Source organism: Daphnia carinata, chromosome 5 (assembly GCF_022539665.2).
Source record: "Daphnia carinata strain CSIRO-1 chromosome 5, CSIRO_AGI_Dcar_HiC_V3, whole genome shotgun sequence".
NCBI lineage: Eukaryota > Metazoa > Arthropoda > Branchiopoda > Diplostraca > Daphniidae > Daphnia > Daphnia carinata.
This window is the reverse complement of record NC_081335.1, coordinates 4,218,582-4,238,462: the sequence shown is the minus strand read 5'-3', so window position 1 is coordinate 4,238,462 and position 19,881 is coordinate 4,218,582. Positions and strand designations below refer to the sequence as shown.

Here is a 19,881-nt window from a genome sequence, read left to right as displayed (position 1 = left end):
AAAAAATAAAGAAGAGAAAAATAAAGGACACACGCACTCACACACACACACACACATACCAGAGTCAAAGGTATAGAAGACCCGAAATGTCGTAAGCTAAATTAATCACTGGCTATATATGCGCATCAACGTTATCGAAATTAGATTGATCGCCAACGACGATCCGATATTATTGGCATTCAAATTTTATCTATCCCTTTCTTTTTCTTTTTTTTTTTTTTTTTTTGAACTCTTTTTAATTGAAATAACCACCCTCCCCCCGTTAAAAAAACAAAAACAAATGCTTTGTACGGTGACTTCGATTGGCAATAATGTTTACGATTGGATATCAGATACGGGACGATGAGAGGGGGAACCGGTAGCCGTCCTCATATCAGCCCAACTGTTTGATGGACGCAGGGCACGTCATGTTACAAAGATGGTAAATGAGCAGCCGCACCGATACGATCCATCAACAATGGCTCAATGGATAACCATCCTTGTTTTTTTTTTTGTTTTTTTTTTGTAGTTTTCCCTTAGAGTTGATTACATACGCCGAGTTCCTCAGAATTGTTTTCTACAGTATTCCTTCATTTTTTTTGTTTTTGTTTTTGTTTTCCCTCCCCAAAGGTATGTCATGTTACATTTTGTCTATTCATTCGAAGCGGATCTTTGTCCAGGAGACACAAATACGGAGAGAGCTCCCTGGTTATAACTGGATAGACACACACACACACACACACACACACACACAAAACAAAAGGGAAGAAAAGAAAAGAATTTGAATTCTTTACTTCTTTTTTTTTTTTTTTTTTTTTTAAGTTCTTCCGCAAATATTATCTAGAACGCAGCTCTATAGTTTTTTTGTTTTCTGGACTGTGTGTATACGTCCGCATAGTTCGAACATGTAGCCCAGAAACTGTTGCGTCCAGGCACGTTCATCTCCGGCCCAAAACGAAAGCTCGCCAAACAATTTGGCAGACGGCTGCGAGACTTAGGCTAACCAAACAACCACCCATATATAGAGGGCAGACTTGACTAGTGTAGCATGCCAATGCGGCCGAAAGGAGACGTACATTTGAGTCGTTTTTTTTTTTTTTTTTTTTTTTTTTGTTGTTGTTGTTTTTGTTTTGTTTCGTAACCAACAAAGTGGAATCTAGCTGTTACATCACGGGACGAGACGCCGCGTGTTTGTGTGTTATCCAGGGAAAAGGGGAGGGGTAAGTATCAAGGCACTTGTATGATAAAAGGGGAAGAAGAAAAACATTACGGCGACGCGCAAAAAGGAAATATTACAAGTACCTCAACAGATTCGTGTTCAGATAATCGGAAAAGACGGCGAAGCGCGAGCCAACTCGGATTCGCAAGAGCGGGGCCTTTTACTTTTTTTTTGTGTGTGTGTGTGTGTAATCGCTAAAAACAAATCGAAAACAAAAAAAAAACAACAACAACAATAAAAACCAGGAAATCCACTTTGCTTCGTCCCGTATTTTCACAACAAAACGCAATCCGTTTGGCAGTGCGTTACTTGTCAAGTACTCGTTCACATTAACAGATGGCGTTGTATGGTGGCCATACCAAATCGGGGAGGAAAAAAAAAACAAAACAAAACAAAAAGAAACTGGGGGATCCTATCGTGATTACAGCGCGCACGATGAATGATTCAAACGAACACCGAGACCCTCAATTGATTGTATGTCTGGCTGCGTAATCAAGCAAAAAAAAAAAAAAAAAAAAAAAAAGAAAGAACACGAGACATATATCTACGATTCGGGGAAAACTACATCCGTGAAAGTACAAAACGATAGCGAATCGCGGCGAGATTCGAACAGTTTCAATCCCGCAGCCAATCAACTGTTTCGCAGAATGTGTGCTACGCAAGCAATAATCATATTTGTTTTTGAATACCATCGATACGGCAAGTGTGCAAGGCTTTCCCTTACAAATCGCATAGTAGACTTTTACGTATACTAAGTGAAAATATTTAATCTACAAAAGTAAAAGAAAAAAAAAAAAAAAATGGTGGGACAAAAAGTCGAAAGGGGAACAACAAAAAAAAAAGGGGGCCGTCTCCCGCACCGGCGTCCACTATGTTAATGAGCCGCTCATTATTCCTATTTGAGACTACGTCTCCAAGGGGTGAAAATTTGAAATTGTACATCTTTCTTTTTTTTTTTTTTTTTTCTAGACGAGCCCTTGTGCATTTTTTTTTTTTTTTTTTTTTTAAATTTGGGACCCTACAATTTTCCTTCAAAAAAAAAAAAAAGGTACCAAAAAACATTGTAAGATTTTAACATACTTCATTTTTACTACCGAGACCGTTGATTTCAAAATTATAAAACAACAAACTTGCTAAGGGGGTGGGGTGGCGTTACATGTTAGCGGTGAGTCATTTTATAATCCAAGATTTACATTGCTAAGCTATTTTGTAAATTTTCTTTTTAAATTATTTCGTTTTTTTTTCCTTAGTTTTTTTCTTGTTTTTGTTTTACCGCTCGCTAGGTGAGTGACTTGAGAAGTCGAGACGAACAAGGTGCCGTTCAGTCACAAATGTCACAAGAAAGAGCAGACAGGGAAAAAAGAAAAAGAAAAGAAAAGAAAAGAAAAGATGGAGGAAGGTCTGTCCGGTAGCACTTGGACAAAGTCTTTGCAGCCAATTTGTGTTCCACGCCAAATAAAATATACGAAGCTTCCAAGAATAAGCGCAAACCCAAGAAAGAAAAAAAAAAAAAAGAAAAAAGAAATTCTAGTTTGACTTGGAATCCGAGTTTAGCGTGCAAACGTATAATGCGATTGACGTTTTACGCGGAAAACGAGTGCAATCCGATTGTGGTTTACGTCACACGCTGCGAGTTAAGCCAACGTGAAAAATAAAACGCATCTTCTTCTTAATACCTTCACATTTAATTACGATTTCTATTGTCTTCTAACACGTATGTCACAATGAAAACGATACCACACCATCTTGTTTTTATTTTCACATTAAATTCCATATCGACGGCCAAAATAAATTAAAAACCAGTAAAAAAAAAAAAAAAAAAAAGCCTCGGTACTTTTCGTGAAACGAACGAAGGACCATTTGAATAATTCTCGTATAAAAACAGCTGACGTTCGTTCAATAAACTGCCAATATATACGGCAGGTTCTTTTTACACACCAACACCCTCCCCCGTTGTACACACAACGCGTTCGCAATGGTGGTGCTGTGAGTTTTTAAAAAGCGCCAACATTCAAAATCGTATCGTTTCCTGTCACGGACTTTTTCTGACACATTTCCTGCTGCTGCTGGAACCTGCCCCACCACCGAGCTCTAAAGGATGTTTCCTCAAAAAAAAAAAACATTTTGGCCTGTTTCCTTATTCCTCGTGTGTCCACACTTACAAGGAAAAACACCAACGCGCTTTATATTTCCATTAAAGAAAAATCTCTTTTTTTCTTTTTTTTTTTTTTACCATGTCAAAATCTTTAACCTTCCCCCCGTTTGACCAGAAAGGTTGGAAAAAAACAAAAAACAAAAAACAAAAACAGAAACAGAAAAGAATTGCGTCACCAGATAGCAAGCTACTGATAGATCAGTTGTAGGTGTACGCAACGAAAGAAAGTATCAAGGTCCCAAAACGAATGGCAACTAATCACTTTAGGGGGTTTCGGGTTTCAAAATTTGCGTTTGAAAAAAATTGAAAAAAAAAAAAAAACAAAAAAAAAAGCGGGAGCAAAAAGGGATGACAGCGCAAAATGGAGGACACATCATCAGGTGTGGCGGGCGTGAGAGCTTGTTACCATGTGAATCAAAACGACAGGGACAAGAGAGAGAGAGGCTCCTCGGCTCGCGTGACCGATTATCGCGCGGCAACAAGTTTCTATTATTTATTTATTTATTTTCTTTTTTTTTTTTATATTCCCGAATACAAAAAAAACAAAAACAAAAAAAAACAAAAAAAAAATGCACCTGGGCTAAGCAGGTGGTAGGTAGTCCACAGGCAACTTAAACTCGTGTTCGTGCACGTCGGTCATCATTAGATTGGGTCGTGTTGTACGAGCGTCTTTTAAGTGACGGGTACGATTCAACACGCAAACCCCCCCCCCCCCCCCTGCCATCATCACGAGATCTAATGAATCAGTTTGATTTAGCCGTTTAGGCCTTCAGAAAAAAAAAAAAAAATCAATTCAAATGATTCAAATTTGAATGATTGGATCGAGAAAATCGCAAGCTTTGTGTGCTATCTAACACGAGGTTTAAATGCAATGGCAACGTCTTGAAACAGAGGAGGGGGGGGGGGAAAGAAAGGCGATCAGTTATGGTCGCAATAAAAATTCAAGAAAGGCCGTTTGCTGGGCGAAAGTGGTACCGAAAGCGACGCGGGATTTTTTTTTTTTTTTTTTTTTTTTTTTTTTTTTTGGCCGATCAAAAGAAAAGCCGATTCGCTGATTGAACGCAACAGTTGAAAACGCGCAGTTTAAACAAGAAGACTAATTGAATGCCGATAAAAAGAAAGAAAAAGGAACCCAAAATGAAGGACGGACTTACCCCGAATGGAGTCCGCTGTTCGGATGATGGTGACCGCTGACGAAATCCTCAAGTCCGCTTTTCCTGCTTCAATCAATACAACAAAAAAAAAAAACAACGGTCAATATAAATAGCAACTTTAAAATATCACACACACACACACACACACACACATAAAAAAACATAAAATAAATAATTTAATCATAAAAAAGAAACCCGAAAAACAATGGACTTGAAATGCTGTCCACCTCGTCGGTTTCACTGGACCGTAAGGGAATCCGTTTGACGGAAGCGACATGAAAAGTTGTTGCATCAACAGTCGGATCGAGTGTTACAAAAGAAACAACTTACAAAAAAAAAAAAAAAAAAAAAAAAAAAACGATTTTCAGAGACACCACGCCCGAACACCTGAAAGATGACGGCCCGAGTCAGGCCAGTTTCGCTTTTTTTTTTTTTTTTTTTGATTTATTAAATGCTGACAGACAGCTAACCCAACAGCAGCAGCAAGCAGCCTGGCCGAAAACGTTGACGGTCCCTTCTTCGCCTCAGCTCACTACAAGCTGGACTGTCGCTAGATTTTTGCTGGACGGACCAAGAGCTCGAAAGAAAAAAAAAAAAAAAAATACAAAAAAAAATGTTGGCTACAAACTGCGATGCGCGCGCGCGCGCGTTAAAAATGCACACCTTTATCCTTTCCGTCTTCTTTCTTTCTATCTCCTTGTTTTGTTTTTATTTTTTTTTCTTTTCTTTTCTCACTCTCCCTTGTTTAAGTTTTTCTTACATCGATGGCCTTCTTCAGCTAAAATAAAAAAAAAAAAAATGCTGCTGGCAACATAACCTGTTCCCTTCCTCTAGACGCAATGGGCCATTCTTTTTACACCGAACTCTTGACCAGATACAAGAGAAAAGGATACACAAATGGAGGGGAAAAAAACAAACAAAAAACAATTGACGTGAAAAAAAAAAAAAAACGGATAATTTCCTCATTCGTCGATAGAGAAAAGGCCAATTGATGATACATTGTGCGATAAATCAGAAGAAGAAGAAGAAGAAAAAAAAAAACGAACGGTTGAATTGATCGAAATTGTGATGATGTTGAATTTATTAAAAAAAAAAAAAAAGGGGGCCCGAAGGCGTTGGCGGGGCTTGGCGGTGCGATACGCGTGGAATATATTTAAACATATGCCAACGTCGAAAGGCGGAGGGAGTAAGAGGGGCACTAAAGGGCGGGATGTATATATATATATATATATATCCATCGGTTGATTATCTTTACTGTCCATCTTGATTACTTCGCACCTTCTAGACGTTGGCCGACTCGTAAAAAAAAAAAAAAAAAAAAGGGGGAAGAAAAAAAAAGAAAAAATCACGCCTGTTTATAGTAACGTAAATTCATCTTTATCGATATACAAAATAAATGTGCGCGCATTACCTGTCCCATGTTTTCACGCGCGCTCCTGGCGATGACGTGCTCACGTCCAAATCCCTTTCCCCTTTTTAGATTAGCCTCTAAATTTAACACACACAAAATACATTCTCATCTCAGCCCTTCATTTCAAAACAATTTTAAAAATTCATTTATCCAGTGTGTTGGGAGGTGATCGGCAATGACGGCTGACGTATTTTTCCAATTTCTAATTTCGATCATTTGAACAGAAAAAAAAAGAAAAAAAAATATATTTGAGGAATGTCTACATTGTCCCAATCGTGACGGAATGTTTTTCTACATAAAAGAACTGAAAAGCCCCCTTTTTTTTTTTTCTTACGTTAGCTCCGGTATAACATATGATAGGCACTACATACAGGCGATTCATGCGGCGAAATAAATCGTGTACGCGAGCCCCCCGATTGTTGTTTTCTCCGATGGAGCGGCATCAATCATGTCGACTATGAAAAATCTATAAAAGACATACATAGATAACGGAGGAGAAAAAAAAAAACTGGAATTGTGAAAGTTTTTTTGTTTTTTTGTTTTTTCGAAACAAATTCTCGTCATCGGTGGACAGTTTGAATCGGCGTGTTCGTCTATAAGGAAGCAGGCCCTTGTTTTTTGCCCTTGTTCGATTGACATGTACCACTGCAATGTCATCCCATTATTTGTTTTATTCAATAGCCATTCATCATGCGTCAGCGGTCGCATTCTTCTTTCGACAATCATTAATTATCGTCACCAAAAATGCGGATAGGCCTATTTTGAAAATTCAAAAAAAAAAATGATAGGCCTTGGCAAACTCGAGTCATCTTCCTCTAAATGCGATATCTTTTTACAGCACAGCGCAACAGCTGCCCCCGAGACTGCCAATAAGAGTCGCGGCTCGATTACAGGCGTGAACGAAAACAAATATGAACAGCAGTTGTTTTACATACACGAAAAAAAAATAAAAAAAAACTGACGTACATCTGTGTGTTGATTTGTTGTTGTGTTTTTTTGTTTGTTTTTTTTACGATTATCTAACGCATTTTAAGAATTCGAGATATCAACGCGGGGGTTAGAACGAAGGGTGGTCCAGCCTGGCGGTGTCATTCTAATAGGGAAACGAATCGTTTTTTTTTTTTTTTTTTTTTTTTTTTTTTTTTTTTTTTTTTTTACAACAATAAAAAAAAAAAAAAAAAAAAAAAAGGTGGGGGGGTGGGGAGGAGGATCGTCACCCTCTCTACGTGCATATAGATACAACTGCTGCCGCCACTAGTTTTTGTTGAAGGGTTACATCCCCCCGATGTGTGTATAACGTTTAACGATTGACGGTTGTCTAATTTGCATATGCTAAGCCGCTTGCTCGTAATAAAACGGGAGAGAGAGAGAGAGAGAGAGAAAAAAGAAACAAACAGGGAAATGGATCGATGCGATTTACGTGACACGCTGCATCTTGTTTTGCCATTTGTTTCGAACAAACCGCGAAACAAGATGCGCCTAAATGCGATAAATGTACAAGATTTTGTTTCAGCAGCTTTCAGAATGAAATCAAAACAATGACGCTCTTTTTGATTAAGACTCTTGCAATAAGAGACATACAAGCGAAACGTTCGATCGCCATCATCGAAATCAAAGAAAATGGAACTTTTGCGTTTTGCCCTTTTGCTTTTTTTTTTTTTTTTTTTTTTTTTTTCGATTAAAAACAGAAGCCGAACGTCGTTTTCTTTAGGTGGATGACTGATTGGATTGGTCCCCGAAGGCTGCCTTCACATTGCCAACGTTTTTTTCTTTTTTTTTTTTTCTTTTTCCAGTTCCCCTCTGTAGACGTTCGTAGTTGCTGTTCCAGCTTGACTTTGGGAAAACTGCCGGTTGCAGTGCTGATGTTTATCAGGCTCTCCCCCCACCCCTTTTGCTCGCTCTTCTCTTCAAAGCTCTGAGAGTTTTAGTTTTGTTTGGTAGATAGAATTTTGCCATTTTCGTCATGCAAATGCCACCCCTTTGCGCCACCCGCAACTTCTGCCACGATAGACGCGCTCCTCCAGTTCCACTGGGTACGCTCACTTTCCCGCTGTCTCTCTCTCTCTTTTAACCATCCACAACGAAGCGGGGCAACTTCCAGTAGCCGAGTCAAAACCGTCCCTTCTCAAAACACATATCTATAGCACGCGCGCCTTTCTCCTCCGCAAAACCCAATCAACGCGGTCCTCCCCTCCCCTCATTTGCATTCTCAAATTTTTTTTTTTTTGTTTTTGGAAATGGCTTGATTCAATTGTGTTTATCCACATTGCGTTTATCATAAAGCGCAGTAGGCCTATAGAGTTCAATCAAAACAAGGGAAACAAGCGCAAAAAAAAAAAGAGGAAATAATAGATGCAGTTAGTGTTTTGTAACAACAAGGCCAGAACATTCTTTTTAGAAAACGTTTTGTCAGGTTAACGCTTAAGATTTAAAGAAAAACGCCATCGGAATCAACAGGTGTCTCGCATTAATTTATGCGCGATCAACGACGGGCCAATGAATGGCTAGCGACGGACAGCTGGTCCTAAAATCAGCCACCAAACAAACAACAAAAAAAAAGATAGAAAACAGTTGCGCGATTTCGTGCGTGAAGTGAGGGGCCATTTCGTTCGATTCACGTCCGACTCTTAAACGCAAAATGCCGGACTTACTATATTGATAGAACGCTGCTGTTTTTGTTTTTTTTGTAAAGAAACAGAGAGAAAAAAAAAAAAAAAGGGATGGACATCAGCGTCAGTTGACAACACCCGATTGAATCCATCTCTTTCGTTTGTACACTCTGATGAATCGATATAAGCGCCAGACGGAAGAAAAAAAAAAATAAATAAATAAAATAAAAAACAAAACCTTAAACAGGCCTAAATACACGACCGGCTCTTTGCATATATTTAAGACATTCGGAAAGCATATTATGCGTCTGTGTGTGTGTGTGTGTGTGGGCATAAGTATATATATATATATATATATATATAAGAGTATATAGAGAGACGATATATAAATGTATCGTGTCTGCCCTTTATACGTGAATGCGTATAACGGACCGTAGAAGTCTGAGACTCCGGAGAGTTTGAAAGAGACAAACGAGGGCTCGATTATCAAAGGACAACGGCAAACGGCGGTGTGGACCCTTATAGTTTTTTCTTCTCCCCATTCCGGGGCCATTCCATCAAGTTTTTTTTTTTTTTTTTTTAACAAACAAAAAATGTTAAATAAAATTTAGAGAGAAAAAAAAAACTTTGATTTAAATTTTTTTTTTTTTTTTTTTTAAGGGAAAATTTTCTGTTTGGATTTCGTTTTTCTGTGCGCAGAGTTTAATATCAATTTCCCTCTTTTTTTTTTTACTTTAATTCCTAAATGGCCGAGCTAATTAATCGGGGTCGGCTGATGACGTTTAACGAGAAAGTTGTCCTTTCAGGTGCGGTCCGACATTCAAAAGAAAAAATTTAAAGCGGGGACTGCCTTAGTTTTTCTCAGTGGCTACCCAGTTTTATCGCGCGCTTTCATTTGCTTTAAAATGTCCATCCGACTTGAATTTTGTATTCAGAAAAAAACAAAACAAAACAAAAAACAAGAAAAGCCACCCAGTGTCGCCAAGACGGGCCACCCAAGTCATGAAAACAGTCCGTTAACTGGTATATCTGTATAATTGCGTATATCCTCTCGGTTTTTTTTTTTTTTTTGGCACGCTTTATACATTCGGGTGTGTAGCTGCTGCTGCTGCTGTTGGCCCTGCCTATAAGAGAAAACCTATCGTCGCGCGATATATATACCGGTGCCTTTTATGAAATACACAAGCAACCGAAAATTCAAAAAAAAACAAAAGAAGGTAAATAAACAAAAATTAAAAAAAAAAAAAAAAAAACAGTCGACCGTCTTGTGACAGTCTTACAAGCTTTAAAAAAAAAAAAAAAAAAAAACTTGTTTTTTATTTATTTTCATCTCCTTGTCCTCGTTTGATTTCTTTCCCCCCTTCTCTCCGTCTCTGTTTAACCTTCTTCCTTCCTTGTTTTGTTTTTCTTGTATTATTATACAGTTTCTATCAGCATGGGCTCTCCAAGTGATGCGCGCGCGTGTGGTTCCACCTGATTGTCCATCTAAGTCAATATCTATCGCTTCGTCGGTATATGTTGTGAACAATCAATCCGAAGCGCTGTGTGTGACCTTTTTCTCTCTTTCTTTTTCTACTTACAGATATCAGAAAAAAAAAAAAAAAAAAAAAAAAAAAAAAAAAAAAAACGATTGTTGTCTGGGTCGGGACGGGCGGTAATGGCTAGTTTTTCAATAAAAACCTATGCTGGTCTAAATGGAAAAAAAATTCATCCTGGCTGTGTCAGTAAGGTAAAATGAAAAAAAAAAAAAAAAAAAAAAAAGGGTATAACTTTGAAAGAATACATGTGAAATGAATGGTTAGGTGAAGTGACGCAGTCATCCGCTCGGTAGAACATAGAAGTTGAATCACCGTAGATGCGATTGTACGATTACTAGGAACAACTCTTGGACGGTGAGATGGACGGGGGGGGGACTGATGGTACTTGCTACAATCGGCTAGCAAGCTCGAAAGGTTAAGACAAAGTACTTTAGGTAAACAACAAAAAAGGGAGGAAGAGAAAAAAAAAATTAAATTAAAAAAAAAAAAAACAAAAAAAAAGAAACTGACTTTAAAAAATCTTTGCTGCCGCTCTCAAAAGTTCACAGACAAATGAGCCGCGTCGCCGGCCAAAAGTGGCCCGCCCCTGTTTTTTTTTTTTTTCTGTGGGTCTCTTCCTATGAAACAAAGATTCCTAACAGTTTCAATGCTGGCCGCTCCAGTCACACACACACACACATCAAAACGCTGCTCACTCTCGTTGTGGATGAATGATTACGACCATCGTCCAGCGAAACACAAAACAGCAACAAAACAAAACGATAGTTTAAAAATGCCCGGATAAAAAGACGGACATGAAAATTTGTGTTCAATTGCGGATGTAAACAGCAACAGAAAAAAAAAAACAAACGAATGGAACGTACTAATTTTTCAAACGATATTGGCAGTGATTGTCCATACACTTTGACACGCAAACCTCTGTGAATAATGACGTGACAAGTCGCGAAGCCAAATTGAAAAAAAAAAAAAAAAAAAAATCAAATGAAATAAAAAAGAGAAGCAAAAGACGAAAAAATAAAATCAAACAAACAAACAAAAAAAGAAAAAAACAAAAAAACAGAAAAGAGAAGTGAGAATCTGGAACAGGGAAAAGCTCTTTCGACTGCCGCGCTCTTTTTCTATACTGTGGAAGCCCCCCAGCTGGCCGGCTCTTGTCCGGCAAGTCGCGCGCGCGGCAGTGTTTATAGAATACGTCGCAAAGACGGCCGGTCATTAATTACACAGAGTCCAGTGAAGTCGAACGCGCGCGCCTAGTAGAACATCCATTTAAAAAAAAAAAAGAAAGAGAGGGGAGCGAGAGAGAGAGAGAGAGAGAAGCAAAAGAGAAGGAAGACGGGAGGAAATAAAAAGAAAGAAAAAGAGGAAGGAGAAACAAGGTCACCACCTTTTACAGTAGTCTGTGAGACTCTGAAAAACTATCGCGATGGATACCCCTCATCCATCGATCACTACATATATTTATATCCTTTCCATCGTCAGCCCTTCGATCCATGGGTGGCCGCCTCGCGGTACTGGGCCAGTCGGACATTCATCAACTTGGTCCCCTTTTTTTCTTCTTCTTCTCCCCCCCCCCCCCCATTAAAGTCCATTGAAAAAAAAAAAAACGTGCCGATTTTGAAATTGCGTCAAAACTGTTTTTCTTTTTCCGTCTCGCAGTGTTCGTACTCATTAGCTAATCAGCTGATCGCAACGACAGGTAGTTTTTTTTTTTTTTTTTTTTCTTTAACGGAGCCGACGGCTGATTGTCATCAGGTCGAGTTCGATCTGGATAACAAACAGAATTTTGTGTGTGCCAAAAAAAAAAATTAAAAAAAAATAAATAAATAAAAATAAAACGAGCTGGAACTTTTCCCGATTCTACCGGCGACCTGTTCAAATGACCTTATCCCATTGCGGACGTGGCCCAGTTGGACCGCCAGGAGCTCCCACATGTCTCAGCTTCAATGACGATGGGAAGCCAATCAAGACAAAAAAAAAATCCCTGTGACTACCACGGCCATTAAATTGCAATTAACCTTACCAAATGATCCAACAATCAGGACATTGCGCATATTTATTGGGGATTCTTATTCCCGGTGTGTATGTCATCGACGTGAAGGGGGGTAAAAACAAAATGAAAGAAAAAGAATGCGACCGTATTAAATCGATTCGGAATGTTCGTTTTGATTAACCTTTTGAAAAAAAAAAAAAAAAAGAGGTGATCCGCATTGACCGTAGAAAATAATCTCACCCCAAACACAACCATAATGAAAAAATGCCACATCCGTTTGTCAAGATGTCGTCCGGTGAACGCACGTAGAACTTGGACATACGTCGGAGAGTTAATTCCCGAGTTTGGCCCTTGCGCTTTTTTCAACATACCTCGATCTATAATAATACTATATACGCACACACGGCGGAATTTTCATTTTTATTTTTTTTTCAAACTGCTTTCCTTCATTCGTTTTGGAACGAGAGAAAATGATCGTTTCCAAGAAAAACGAAAGAGGGAAATTTAACAACGCACACAAAAAGAGGCGGGAAATCAAACAAAGTCAAAATGTCGCATGAAAAAAAAAAAGAAAAGAAATGAAAGGGATGACGTGCCGCCGTAAATGCCCCGCACACATTTGACCAAAAAAAAAAAAAAAAAAGATGGCCGACCAATGAGTTCAGTGAAACTACTTCAAAAGGGAGACGAAACGAGGAACGAAGAAAATTGTCTCCCACACATTTTCTTTACGTAAAAAAAAAAAAAAATAATAAATTTCAAATTCAAATTCATTTTCTCTAAAGTTCTAGTCGTTGGAACATTCCACAACATGGCGCATACCAAAGATGATTCCACCATAGGCCGCATTGCCCTGCACATTTATCAATCAAACGGGTCGGGGCGTGATATCTATTCAATCGTTCGACACCTCTCACCATCCTGCGGGATTGCGTGTACTTATCAAACAAAATAAAAAATAATAAAAATAAAAAGCATCCGCACTCAATTCTATGGCGTGCAAGCACCACGCCAATAATCGAACAGACGGCGGTGAGGGGAAGTTAGAAGACTCGCGGGATTTCTGCGTCTTGTGATCGACATAGGCATCAATTGAATTCCAGCCGGTAATATCAAAAGAGCCAAAAAAAAAAAAAAAAAGGGGGGAGAGGAGGGCAGTTCTACTGGAACACCCACGAGGAAAAAAAAAAAGCAAGAAATTCGGATGCCGAAATCAATCAACAATGACGATCGTATACCATCGGGATCGATCACCATTGAGCACAGCGTCTGGCCTCACGGTTTCGTGTTACATGGATAGACTTCAAAAACAAAAATAGTGCGACTATGTGTCGATCTGATATCGACACCTTCTAGTTAGCGTAACACGATCCGATTGCAAAGGGAGGGACAGATGAAAGAGGATAAACGACAACAACATTCGACGTTCTAGACGAAAAGGCCTACCTGGTGGCGCTGCTATTGACGGTGTGGGACGACGTGTAGAAGGGATATCCCTGAGGTAGGTGCAAGTCCATGGGCAAAGAAGGGCCGCTGGAATGATGTGGATGCTGCTGCAGCTGAACCGGCTGCTGTTGATGGTGGCCACTGTGGTGATGAACCAATTCGGTCGAATACAAATCGTCTGTTGGATGCTGCTGTTGTAAACCGTGAGGCGACGATTGTTGCAACATCTCACTCCTTGAAAAACCACACCAAGTGCGTACGATCGAAAGCTTCGCCACGTGTTTTTAATAGTTGGAATCGCAGCACTGCACCTGTGTCATCGTTGCAAATGCATGTCTCACACTACACTTGATATGAAGCGCCACTCATCAAGTCATTTGCCAATCGCCTGACAATTTCCCTCGCTTTTTTTTCCCCTCCTAAATCACCGAGAAAAGAAAAACAAAAACGAATCGATGTTGAAAATGGAGGGGGGAGGGCGACAAAACGAGAAGACACGTGTAGGGCGACAGCCAACAGGCAACTGACTTGCAGCCGACGGACTATTGCGCCTTTTATTACTGCAGTACACACACACACACACACACACACACACACGCGGGGTTCAGAGTCCAGTGGCAGCAGCTACCCAACAGTAGGTCTGCTTTTACGCAAGGTTTGCTAAGCTCTAATGCCCTGGCATGGGCCCCGTGATGTTCTTGACTGACTACTCAGTTCCCGCCCGTTTCTTTTCTTTCTTGAACACACCTCCCCCTTTTCGATTTTCTATGGTTATACATCATACTTTGGTTATGATTCGTTTTCTTTTGTTGTGGTGGTAAAAATTAAGTCTTTTCCCGATTGGATATTTGTTTAGAAGTTTTTTTTTTGAGTGGGGTGTGCTGACATCTTCGTTTTTATCGCGAATATTAATGAGTCGAAAAAGGTCGTTATCTTCTAACCCCATCTGGTATCAAATGAACGTAATTTCTTTTATTTGGATGACGACAAAAAGCAACAACAAAACGACAAATGGCAGTCAAATGCATCAATTTATTTAGAATGGAAACAAAGGAAATATTGAATAACAGTTATACACTTTACATTTTTTGAACAGATTACGTAAGCAGTTGGACAACAGGGAAGGAGGGGAAAAAAATGGCCACCTTTTCACAGCCAGTTTATCCATCGTCAGCTGAACTCGTTTCTTAAAACATTTTTAAATCCCTGACTCGTTTAGTGTCTTAACACCGTCGGGTTTCACTGGGTATATCATAAGTGAATGTTGATCCAGATGATCGGATTGCATCATTCATTTCCCGGCAACGTGATTCAATTGAAACTCGTTTAATCTCACTATTCCATCAAATGGTTCGTCTATCGCGCGCTGAAGTGTCAATCAAATCAAAATGGCGGACAAAGTGTTCGAAACCAAAAGTTAGACATTGGAATAAACCAACTCACAGGTGTAAGGTAAGGTCCGTCAAGGCCATTAGAGACGTGACATTTGCCTTTAGCTATTTTTGTTTATTCTTCTATAATGTGTCTAAGCGGATGTTGTCACTCGACTATTGTTTTTAACAGAAGGGCATTTTTGGGTGGAGAGGGGGTACTAAAAACAGCGACACATTGTCGACTGAACGTTGCACGTCAAATCAGTTCGACTAATAGTTGGAATCAACCGCTGACTTCCATTACGAATCGCGTTAGCCAAGAACTTAAGCATTTAAGCGAGCATTTGTAACGAAATTCGACATCGTTTATCGTCGACGTTGCACAAGTCGTTTGGACGGCAAAAATTTCATCAAGATCTTTCGGGTCGGTGTAGTAGTATAAATAATTGAATTTAGCTTTCAAGATGCCCATCAGCGTTTGCCCATTTTCTTTCTTGTTTTGTTATGCGAACCGAGTCGAGTTTCTAATACCACATTCTACCAGTGCTGGCGAGATTCGGCCGCTCCTCCCAAACTTTTGTTTTGCTGGTGAAAATGTGAAGAATCGTCAACGTCGAGGCGGTCAGCAATTTTTACTAATTAAATGTCCAAAATCCCAAATAAGATGGAACTACAGAAATCCTATACAACGACGTGTTCTATTATCTTACGAAAAAAAAAAAAAAGAACCGCATAGATCCAGTCTAATGTCAAGTTGGAAATGAATTTGCGCAGCTTTCAGTGTCTATATAACGTTACACGTTAATTGTGTCGACTTTGTTACGTACGTCTCCACTTATACTTTACCTTTTATCTTGTCAGTACTATCACGAAAAAAACAAAAAAAACAAATGAAGATGAATGAACGTCTTGCTTTTGTTGAACTTGGCGATGATGAACGGTACTGATGAAGTTGCGCTCGTTAGACAAACAACCAACTCTCAGCAGTTGGTGACCTGCCGCTGCGTTAGGATCACTCGTCATCTTCTTTTGTTTTGTTTTTTTCTTTTATGTTGTTGGCTAGTCGAAACTTTCTTTTAGTTTTTTTCACGGCGGGTCGTAGACAAACGAAATTGTGATTTCAGTCGGAGTCAAGAAGATGAGATAAAACACAAAAAAAGCAGTCCCACTCACACACAACAATAAGTACCCCGACCGTTCGGATCTGATACGCTAACTAACTTTAACTTGCCTACCAGTGGGATCCAGTTGTTGCCGTGACATCATTTCTGTTATTGCGGCCGGGGCTGTATATAATTACATCATCTGGCATCAACAGCACACACGGAAGCTTTCGCCTCGCATTTCTCAATTAAAGTTAACGAAGATGATCATTAAGTTTCATCTTCCAATTGTGATAAGCCAAAAAGTCAGTGAAGAGCGAGCCGACTGATATTGTTGATCCTTTCAGCTGTTTATCGCTCCTAGTTTCAAAAGACAATCGCGTCACAAAAGCAGACGCTTCTTGTTGTTGCTCGTCGGTGCGGGGGCATCAACAGCAAAACAGCGGGGCGGCCACGGCAGCCATCTACTATTTACAAGCTCTTTCGATCATTACTTTTTTCCGCATGTCCGCTGCCAATTTCACCATCAACCTGGAACTTGTTTTTTTTTTTTTTTTTTTTTTTTTTTATTATTATTATTTTAGCCTAGCATTCAGTATAAATAAATATATTGTAAAATGCCCTCCCCAAAAGAGGCAGAGAAACGGTTAATGTCATGATTTATCGGCTCAACAGCTTAAGATGCGATTAATTATTCATATGTTTTGTTTTTTTCGCAGAGAGAGGGGGTACAAACAAACGAAATGATGCGGATGTTACACACACACACATTTCATTCGGGATTTTTTTTTTTTCTCCTCTTTTTGTTTTTTAACTTGCGCTTCGAGGCGGGTTAACAGACACGGCTGATGCAGTTCACGACAGCCTACGACTCTCGACTCGTAAATCATGGAAACTACACGGCCATTCTATATCTCTGCGGACGGGAAAAACTCTAAAAAAAAAAATTCTGGAGTTAAAAAAAGAAGATAACCGAAAACCACAAAACGCATTTCTACAGGTAGGTGGTAGAATACCTGTGTTTTTCGGCGGAAAAAAAAAGAAAATCAAAAAAATAAATGCCATCTCGTTACCGTGTGCGGGGCATCAAAAACACCTTATTTGGATCGGCCACGAAGAAGAGAAAAAACAAAAACGGGAAAAGGGGGAAATAGCCAAATTTGGTCGAATTCCTACTCCTCGCGGCATTTTGCAATGCAAATTATTGGTTTTATTCGTAGTCGATAGTTAAGATTGGTATTTTAGTGTATATCTGTATATAATTTTTTTTTTGTTGTTGTTGATGCGCTAGTGGGGAAACAACAACAAAAAAAAATAACGATTGCAAGCGACGTATCTTTTTTTTTTTTGATTTAGTTCGTATTTTCAGGAGAAGGGGGGGGGGATCTTCTTATTTTTTTTTTTTCGCTTTAAAAACCAAAGGTAAAAAAAGAGAAAAGAAAAGAAGATGAAGAACGGCCAGAACAATTCGAGTCAATTAACTCGGTCTGGTCGTAAAATGTGCTCCAGCAGCGCGAGAAGCCGAGTCCTGCGGAGTTCCAGCTAGGCTCCACAAGACCCTGCTTGCACATCACCGCCAGCTCTTGTTTTTTCTCTTTCCTGTCCAGTTTTACAGAGGACTTAAATATCAACCGTTGGATAAATAGCCCAAGACTCTTTGCCCCTCTCTCTCTCTTCCCGTGTAAATATTTCTCTTCCAACTGGGAAACTATGCAATGAAGTACTTACGCAATATTTCATGACAACAGCAAAAAGCCTGGACCGTTTTGCCCCAATGACCGTGGCTTACAAAAACGTTAACCCTTCCACTTCGTTTGGTGTCTTACGATATTTGTGTGTGTGCAAACAATCTCACACGTTCACACACACACACACACACAAAAAAAAAAAAGAATTTTGTTGTTGTTGTTATTGTCTCCCCCCCCCGTCCATTTCCAGGGACTTGTAAGCCGAAAAAAAAAAAAAATAAATAAGAAAAAGGTGTTTAACCGTGAAAAGCCGCCAGCACACAGTTTTCTAACGGTCATCTTATGCAGATGATGGCAGCACTTATCATTTTTCTTGTCTTTTATTCTTTTCGTTTCTCTTTTTTTTTCTTTCCTCTCGAAAAAAGAAAGAAAGACTAGGACAAGAAGTAGTCTTGACTTGTTGTCCGTCATTTTCAACCAATTCTGACATTGAGCATCGTCAAAACACCAACTGGGCAACCCGAAAATCGCCCATGCAAATGTTCTCACCATCAAACGGATTCTCGGCTATCCGTCCGTGTAACACATCGGTATTATACAGCGAACAAGCGTGAAGCTTCCACGTCTCGAAAAAAACGAGAGAGTTAATGATGGGATGCCGTCGGCCATTAACAGGTCTATTTAAGCTGTAAAAAATAAAGAATTTTTTTTTTTTCGTCCCTGGCCCACGTTTTTTTTTTAAGCTTCTCTCTCAGATTGCCCGACTATATCCATATGCGTATTTAATACGAATATAAAAAGTCGAACCTTCTGTAATGGGAAACCCCATCTGAAAGAGAAAGAAAAAAAAGATGAATCATACGTCAAAGCAAAAGGGAACACGATAGTTCAAACGAACTTGTTCGATGACTTTGGGTGATTGTAGAACAGTGGACTTGGCTTCTCCAGGTATAGACGGGATCGAGTATGAGAAATGAAAGAGAACGAAAAAAAAAAAAAAAAAAAATGTTGGGCTAGCATTTTGGGGCCGTGTTAATGTGTTGAAACTACGTCTGAGCCGGCTCGTTTTACGATCTTCAAAGTATCTTGCTCTCGAGGAGCAGTTCGGTAGTTCAAACATGGTCAGTGAGTCTACGTCCATCGCGTTTCATTTTTTTACATGCATCGTGTAAAACTTAATAAGCGTAGAAAACATGGACTCTCTCTCTCTCTCCTCTATGGACATGAAGGGGGGAAAGAACAAAAAAAATTTTAGACGTCCATCACAAAAGAATAGCCAACCAATTTTGATAAATAGGCGATTAATGAAGATGCGAATGAAATTATTCTAACCGTCTGGCTCAGCGAGTTTCACCGAGTGGCTCTCCTGATTTGGCTAATAATTACATAACAAAACAATAAAGAAAAAGAAAAGGTAACATCTTCGTAATCCTTTTTTTTTTTCTTTAAAATTTCCTTATCTTTAACTTTGTTTAAAGAAAAAGATTCTTTTGTGGATGGCGTAAAACGAATGCAAGTGCTGAACTAGGGTATTTCAATTAAACTTCTAATCGAACCACTGCGCTTGTTGTGTACATACATCAACAATCTTTATGTCGATCGGGAAGAGCGGGCGTGTCAACAGACACGCTCCCGTGAACGAAGATTTCGTTTCGTGTAACGAGCTGTTGCATGCAAACCTCTCTCTGATCAGAACCCCTTTTTTTTTTTCTTACCTTCTATTTCGTTTTGCAGTCGGCGTTTTGTTTTGTGGGATAAGGAGAACCTGCTGGGCTGATCAAATGCCCAGTTGAGGCATTCGTTCCAGCGACGACGGGCGGTCTTCTGCATATCCTCCACGAAGACGATTTCACGTTAGGAAAAAAAAAGGGGGGGGTAGTTTCACGGACTCCCATCGAGACTCCATCCACAATCTTCTGTCCAGCCAAAAGTGTGTGTCCAGCATTCTCCTACCAGCCTCCAAAAACGTTCTCGATTTGTATCCTATTTCAAAGCAAAGAAGAAAAGAGAAAGCTCACGAACTACTTCGACGTTATTGCAATCAAAATATCGTACATCACGAGGCAACAGGATACAGAGGAAACGCCCGCAGCGTTAATGGCTTCTCCAGGTAGATGGTGCCGGGATTAAGTCGTACGTCGGTTTCCAGACGTTTGGCCTAGGTTTTTTTCAGTTCCAAATTTTTTTCTTTTTTTTGTTTAATTGTTCTGTTGTGA

General features: G+C 39.4%; 1 protein-coding gene across 3 annotated transcripts in view; it reads right to left on the bottom strand.

Moving 5' to 3' along the window:
- The window catches only part of LOC130696870 (protein trachealess-like), a 33,731-nt gene extending 19,578 nt beyond the window's left edge, over window positions 1-14,153 (bottom strand). Inside the window, exons 1-2 of one of the 3 annotated variants that reach the window (XM_057519997.2) lie at window positions 13,502-14,153; window positions 4,508-4,573 (exon numbers count right to left, since the gene is read on the bottom strand). In XM_057519997.2, the coding sequence (XP_057375980.1) occupies window positions 4,508-4,573; window positions 13,502-13,728 (293 nt within the window). In that variant the 5' untranslated portion in view covers window positions 13,729-14,153. Of the gene's footprint in view, window positions 1-4,507; window positions 4,574-4,734; window positions 4,825-13,501 lie in introns of those variants that run through there. The other 2 variants (XM_057519998.2, XM_059495479.1) reach the window with 2 other exon arrangements.
- Window positions 14,154-19,881: the final 5,728 nt, after the last annotated feature.